The 7,564-nt window shown below is 31.7% G+C and overlaps 1 protein-coding gene across 1 annotated transcript in view; it reads left to right on the top strand.

Annotated features, from left to right (window-relative positions):
• Positions 1-7,564, top strand: part of LOTGIDRAFT_160112 (hypothetical protein) — a gene marked incomplete at both ends in the record, with an annotated part of 8,839 nt that extends 1,275 nt beyond the window's left edge. Inside the window, 9 exons of the mRNA XM_009054992.1 lie at positions 1,922-1,978; positions 2,256-2,339; positions 2,732-2,815; positions 3,536-3,625; positions 3,896-3,985; positions 6,396-6,485; positions 6,760-6,849; positions 7,117-7,206; positions 7,455-7,564. Coding sequence (XP_009053240.1) covers positions 1,922-1,978; positions 2,256-2,339; positions 2,732-2,815; positions 3,536-3,625; positions 3,896-3,985; positions 6,396-6,485; positions 6,760-6,849; positions 7,117-7,206; positions 7,455-7,564 — 785 coding nt within the window. The remainder of the gene's footprint in view (positions 1-1,921; positions 1,979-2,255; positions 2,340-2,731; positions 2,816-3,535; positions 3,626-3,895; positions 3,986-6,395; positions 6,486-6,759; positions 6,850-7,116; positions 7,207-7,454) is intronic.

Raw genomic sequence — 7,564 nt, 5'->3', positions numbered from 1 at the left:
ATCACTATCTCAATAGATGTATAATGTCTAGAAGGTATGTATTTCAATTTCAATAGATGTATAATGTCCAGAAGGTATGTATCTCTATTTCAATAAATGTATAATGTCTAGAAGGTATGTATCTCTATCTCAATAGATGTATACTGTCTAGAAGGTATGTATCTCTATCTCAATAGATGTATAATGTTTAGAAGGTATGTATCTCTATTTCAATAGATGTATAATGTCTAGAAGGTATGTATCTCTATCTCAATGGATGTATAATGTTTAGAAGGTATGTATCTCTATCTCAATAGATGTATAATGTCTATAAGGTATGTATCTTTATTTCAATAGATGTATAATGTCTAGAAGGTATGTGTCACTATCGCAATAGATGTATAATGTTTAGAAGGTATGTATCTCTATCTCAATAGATGTATAATGTCTAGAAGGTATGTAACTCTTATTTCAATAGATGTATAATGTCTAGAAGGTATGTATCTCTATCTCAATAGATGTATAATGTTTTGAAGGTATGTATCTCTATCTCAATAGATGTATAATGTCTAAAAGGTATGTGTCACTATCGCAATGAATGTATAATGTTTAGAAGGTATGTATCTCTATCTCAATAGATGTATAATGTCTTGAAGGTATGTATCTCTATCTCAATAGATGTATAATGTCTAGAAGGTATGTGTGACTATCTCAATAGATGTATAATGTCCAGAAGGTATGTATCTCTATCTCAATAGATGTATAATGTCTAAAAGGTATGTATCTCTATCTCAATAGATGTATAATGTCTAGAAGGTATGTATCTCTATCTCAATAGATGTATAATGTCTTGAAGGTATGTATCTCTATCTCAATAGATCTATTATGTCTAAAAGGTATGTATCTCTATCTCAATAGATGTATAATGTCTAGAAGGTATGTATCACTATCTCAATAGATTTATAATGTACAGAAGGTATGTATCTCTATCTCAATAGATGTATAATGTACAAAAGGTATGTATCTCTATCTCAATAGATGTATAATGTCTTGAAGGTATGTATCACTATCTCAGTTGATGTCTAATGTCTAGAAGGTATGTATCACTATCTCAATAGATGTATAATGTACAAAAGATATGTATCTCTATCTCAATAGATGTATAATGTCTTGAAGGTATGTATCACTATCTCAATAGATGTATAATGTCTAGAAGGTATGTATCTCTATCTCAATAGATGTATAATGTCTAGAAGGTATGTATCACTATCTCAATAGATGTATAATGTCTAGAAGGTATTATCTCTATTTCAATAGATGTATAATGTGTAGAAGGTATGTATCTCTATCTCAATAGATGTATAATGTTTAGAAGGTATGTATCTCTATCTCAATAGATGTATAATGTTTAGAAGGTATGTATCTCTATCTCAATAGATGTATAATGTCTAGAAGATATGTATCTCTATCTCAATAGATTATAATGTCTAGAAGGTATGTATCTCTATCTCAATAGATGTATAATGTACAGAAGGTATGTATCTCTATCTCAATAGATGTATAATGTCTAGAAGGTATGTATCTCTATCTCAATTGATGTATAATGTCTAGAAGGTATGTATCTCTATCACAATAGATGTATAATGTCTAGAAGGTATGTATCTCTATCTCAATAGATGTATAATGTACAGAAGGTATGTATCTCTATCTCAATCGATGTATAATGTCTAGAAGGTCTGTATCTCTATCTCAATAGATATATAATGTCCAGAAGGTATGTATCTCTATTTCAATAGATGTATATTGTCTAGAAGGTATGTATTTCTATCTCAGTAGATGTATAATGTCCAGAACGTATGTATCTCTATCTCAATAGATATATAATAATATCCAGTCAATCTAATTGAAATTAGATTACATTTTAGTATCTTTTTGTTTTCAGAAATTTTGAGTCAACTTTGTAATCTTGGAAGATTTCTAAGAAATGTCTGTCTCAAAGGTAGTATTTTGCAGCGAAACTCATATTGAGACTGTCGGATTGCTCTACTTTGATATCCCACAAATCCTTATTTTATTCGGTTCTTTCATGACACGCTTTGATTGGTTTAGAATACTACCTTTCGACCAGGCCTTTGGTAGAGAATTATTTCGATTACAAAGTACAATAATAAAATATTTTCACTGTTAAAATAGTGCAAAAAAATCAAATCTATTTTTAATCAGTATGTTCATGATGAATGTTTTAAGTTGTAATGTTTCGCTTGTTTTATTTTAAGTGAATCCTTGTCAAAATGGTGGAAAAGAACAGCCTGATGGAACATGTGTTTGTACCGATGAATATACAGGCACTACTTGTGAAGGTCAGTACAGTTCATAAATTATTCTACCTTTTAGAATAGGAACCTAAACTCTGCCATATTTTGTGAAATATGGTACCAATGTCATTATGGAATTGTTCAATTCAATGCTTCAACTCTTTGGCTGGATTGAAAATGGAAGTCCTTCATCTGAAACTGACCTTTTAGAAACCCATATCACAATTACAGTAAAATCTCACGTAATGTTTTTAAATAGTTTTGGCGTTTAAAAATTAACGGCTGGACTTTTTTTTAGTTAAAACTTGTAGATACGTTAATAGCACATTTCTCCAGATTTTGGTGTATACTTTTCTCTAATTTGAGCAAAAATATATTTCAACCTACAAAAAAAGCGGAATGTTACTTTAATTAAGATTTCAACCTTATTGTTTTAGAAAAAGTGAATCCTTGTAAAAATGGTGGAATGCCTAGTGTGGGATGTGTTTGTACAGCTTATTATATTGGTTCTACTTGTGAAGGTTGGTACAGTTGGTAGATTCTCGAATAATAAAAATCTTCATATTTGTTGATATATGATACCAATAACATTTTGAATTTTTTCGATATTTTTTTTTTAAAGAGAATTGGAATTTCGGACACAAAAAATACTGATAATCTTAAAATGTCTGTGCGCTGATAGAAATATAATCTTTTGTAAGATTTCATTGAAAAGAAACACATTCTCTCCTAGGAATCGTGAATACGTTTATATAAGGTCACACTTACTTGGCAAAGGACCATGAGTCCAATATTTGGATCCATTATTAATGTCAATATTGGACTCGTGGCTGATTCAACCATCATGTTGGATAATGATACGCCAAGATCAATGGGTGACGTCACATCTGTATTCTAAATAAATATAAAAGCTAATCCAAAATTAAAAATTGGTCTAATTTTGGATTCGACTGTTAGCCCTGGACCCGAGATTAACTTGTCTAAGAGCCTTTCACAACTACAGTTTCTTCAATAAAAACTTCAACCTTTATGGTACCAGTGTCGAATTTTTTCAAAACAACTAAAATTTGACATTATACTTCACTGCAGTGGTTGAGTAAATAAAAGCTTATAAAAATACAGAATGGTCTAATTTTGAATTCGAATGGAAGCCCCGGACCCAAAATTAACGTGTTTCAAACGCATATGACAATGACAGTTTGTGCAATAAAAAACGTCAACCTTCAACCTTGTTGTTTTAGAAAAAGTAAATCCCTGTAAAAATGGTGGAACAGAACAGGCTAGTGGAAGATGTGATTGTACAGATGAATATACTGGTCCTACTTGTGAAGGTCATTACAGTTGATAGATTATTCTCAAATAAAAACTAAAAGGTTTTTTTCATGGTACCAGTGTCGAATTTTATCAAAACAAGTAGAAAGTATTTTTATTCGCTTTTGTTTTTAATTTAAGTGCTAAGTAAAAATAAAAGGCTAATAAAATACAAAATGGAAGATTGGTCTAACTGGAAGCCCCGGACCCAAGATTAAAGTGTTTCAAACATTTTTGACAATTACAGTTTTTACAATAAAAAACTTCAACCTTCAACCTTGTTGTTTTAGAAAAAGTGAATCCTTGTAAAAATGGTGGAACAGAACAGCCTAGTGGAAGATGTGATTGTACAGATGAATATACTGGTCCTACTTGTGAAGGTTAGTACAAATGATACATCAGCAAAGTCCCAGTTTGTTATCGAAATGTCTTCGTAGCTCACTTTTTTCGATCAAATTTTTCAATTTTTTTGAAACTTTTTTGTTTTTACATCGATTGATCTGAAATTTGAAACGCAGAGAGACTTCACTAATGTAAATAATATAGTACAGTCAAATATTGTACGTTATTTCCGCTTTTAAACAGGAAAGCGACTGAATTTCAAATCTACTTCCGGTTGAATAACTTCCGGTGTAATTCATATAGAGCAACGACACTAATATTGGTTTTTTGCAATTTCCGGTTGAATTTTTTTCGAAGTTTGAAGTCTCATATCTCATGACCTTGACCTTTGATGACTTTGACCTTCATTAGCTCAAAGGTCATTCACCTTGGCTATCAGTTGATACTATTCATATTTGACCTCCGACACCCACTTCCGGTTGTATGACTTTACGAAAACAGCCAAATTCGCAACTTTGGACTGCTCTAGCACGTGACCTAATTAACCTAAAGGGTTCATTTTTTTCGGATTCTTAATGTGCTTCTCATGCACCTTACATTGATATATAACAATCGTATTTTCAAAGCAAAATTGAAATTCGTGATTTTTTCAAATTTGAGTATTTTGTTTACAATATTTATGTCTCTTTGAGGTTGGTGTATGTATATCTTATGACCTATTTGATGTAGAACCTTGAAATTTGGAACACAACTAAATATGTTGAATATGAATTCACTTATGACAAAAAAGTTGAGGTGGGCGGGGCACATCCGGGTTGAATTACTAATTGTTTACATTTAGGGACAGGGGCATATCTCGCATAGGATACATTTGTTCAAAAAGGGACTTTGCACACAATTACCTCATCCTTTTAGCTTGTTAATGTTAACAGCTCAGTTGTTTCAGCTTTATAGTTCCAAAAAAAGGAACGGGTTTTAAAATTTCCATATTTTCAATTTTCGATTTTGACCTTTTTTGACTTTTGTTGACCTATATCTTTTGACCTGCATGATGTAGAAGCTTGACATTTCGAACACAACTTAACATTTTGAATATCAATTAACTTGTGTCAAATAAATGAGGTGGGCGTGACACATCCGGGTTGAATTACTCATTATTGACATTTTTGGCCAGAGGCATAACTCGCAAAGAATACATTTGTTAGAAATGAAACTTTGCATACAATTACTTCATCTCTTGAGCCACTTTGTCTTAGAAGTTTAGTTGTGTCAGCTTCATATTTCAAAAAAAGGAACAGGTTTTAGAAATTCAATATTTTCAATTTTGACCTTGACCTTTGATGACCTTGACCTTTCTTGGGTCAAAGATCATTGACCTTGGCTATCAGTTGATGCTTTCATATTTGACCTCTGACGTCTACTTCCGGTTTTAAAGCTGTCCAAAAACAGCCAAATTCGCAAATTTGGACTGCTCTAGCCCATGACCTAATCAACTTTGAGGGTTAATTTTTGTGGATCCTGAATGTGCTCATCGTGCTCTTTCCAGTGATATATAATGCAAAATTGACATTTCTGAATTTTTGAAATTTCGGTGTTTTTTTTTTACAATATTTTCGCTTCTTTGAGCTGGATGTATGCATATCTTATGACCTATTTGCTGTAAAAGCTTGGAATTCGGAACACAACGAGACATTTCACATATGAATTAACTTATGACAAAAAAGTTGAGGTGGGCGTGGCACATTAGGGTTAAATTACTGATTATTTACATTTTTATCAGGGGTATAACTTGTATAGAATTCATTTGTTCAAACTAGGGCCTTGCACACTATTACCTCACCCATTGGTGTGAAAAGGTCAGTTGTTTCAGCTTCGTAGTTCAAAAAAGGGAACAGGGTTTAAATTTACATATTTTCAACTTTTGACCTTTACCTTTGATGACCTTGACCTTTGTAGGATCGAAGGTCATTGACCTTGTCTAAAGATTAATACCTTCATATTTGATGTTTTACGTCAACTTCCGGTTTTATAATGTTTGTATTTTCAAAGTTTGATGACTCATATCTAGTGACCTTGACCTTAAATGACCTTCCCCTTAACATGGTCAAAAGTCATTGACCTTGGAAATCTAATAATACTTTCATATTTTATGTCTGACTTCTACTTCCGCTTTCACAACCTTCCAAAAAAAGGGAAATGCTTTAGCACTTGACCTAAATGACTAAGAACGTTGATTTTATCAGATTCTCTAGCAAATTGGCACATGAGCAAAGTCCCACTCAGTACCACGAGTGGTTCTAGTTTTATTTCTTCTCGAATAAAAACTAAAATATCTTGTGTGATACAAGGTAACAACGTCATAATCGAATTGTTCAAATCAATGCTTTGATCAAATTACATGACAACTACAGTTTCTTCAAAAAAGAAACTTCAACCTTGTTGTTTTAGAAAAAGTGAATCCTTGTAAAAATGGTGGAACAGAATCGCCTAGCGGAAGATGTGATTGTACAGATAAATATACTGGTCCTACTTGTGAAGGTTAGTACAGTTTATAGATTATTCTTAAATAAAAACTTAAAGGTTTTTTTCATGGTACCAGTGTTGAATTTTTTCAAAACAAGTACAAAGTATTTTTATTGGTTTTTGTTTTTACTTTACTGCAGTGCTAAGTAAAAATAAAATACTAATAAAATACAGAATGGAAGATTGGTCTAAATGGAAGCCTAGGACCCGAGATTAACGTGTTTCAAACGTCTTTGACAATTACAGTTTTTGCAATAAAAAACTTCAACCTTCAACCTTGTTGTTTTAGAAAAAGTGAATCCTTGTAAAAATGGTGGAACAGAATCGCCTAGTGGAAGATGTGATTGTACAGATAAATATACTGGTCCCACTTGTGAAGGTTAGTACAGTTTATAGATTATTCTTAAATAAAAACTAAAAGGTTTTTTTTATGGTACCAGTGTCGAATTTTTTCAAAAAAAGTACAATGAATTTTTATCGGCTTTTGATTTTAATTTACTGCAGTGCTAAGTAAAAATAAAAGGCTAATAAAATACAGAATGAAAGATTGGTCTAAATGGAAGCCTAGGATTAACGTGTTTCAAACGTCTTTGACAATTACAGTGTTTGCAATAAAAAACTTCAACCTTCAACCTTGTTGTTTTAGAAAAAGTGAATCCTTGTAAAAATGGTGGAACAGAACAGCCTAGTGGAAGATGTGATTGTACAGATAAATATACTGGTCCTACTTGTGAAGGTTAGTATAGTTGATAGATTATTTTCAAATAAAAACTAAAAGGTTTTTTTCATGGTACCAGTGTCAAATTTTTTCAAAACAAGTACAACGTATTTTTATTGGCTTTTGTTTTTACTTTACTGCAGTGCTAAGTAAAAATGAAAGGCTAATACAATACAGAATGAACGATTGGTCTAACTGTTTCAAACGTTTTTGACAATTACAGTTTTGCAATTAAAAAACTTCAATCTTCAACCTTGTTGTTTTAGAAAAAGGGAATCCTTGTAAAAATGGTGGAACAGAACTGTCTGATGGAACATGTCGTTGTATATATAGATATTATACTGGTCCTACTTGTGAAAGTCAGTACAATGTATAA

The sequence above is a fragment of the Lottia gigantea genome, assembly GCF_000327385.1.
Source record: "Lottia gigantea unplaced genomic scaffold LOTGIsca_23, whole genome shotgun sequence".
NCBI classification, from domain to species: domain Eukaryota; kingdom Metazoa; phylum Mollusca; class Gastropoda; family Lottiidae; genus Lottia; species Lottia gigantea.
This window is presented reverse-complemented; position numbering and strand designations above follow the sequence as displayed.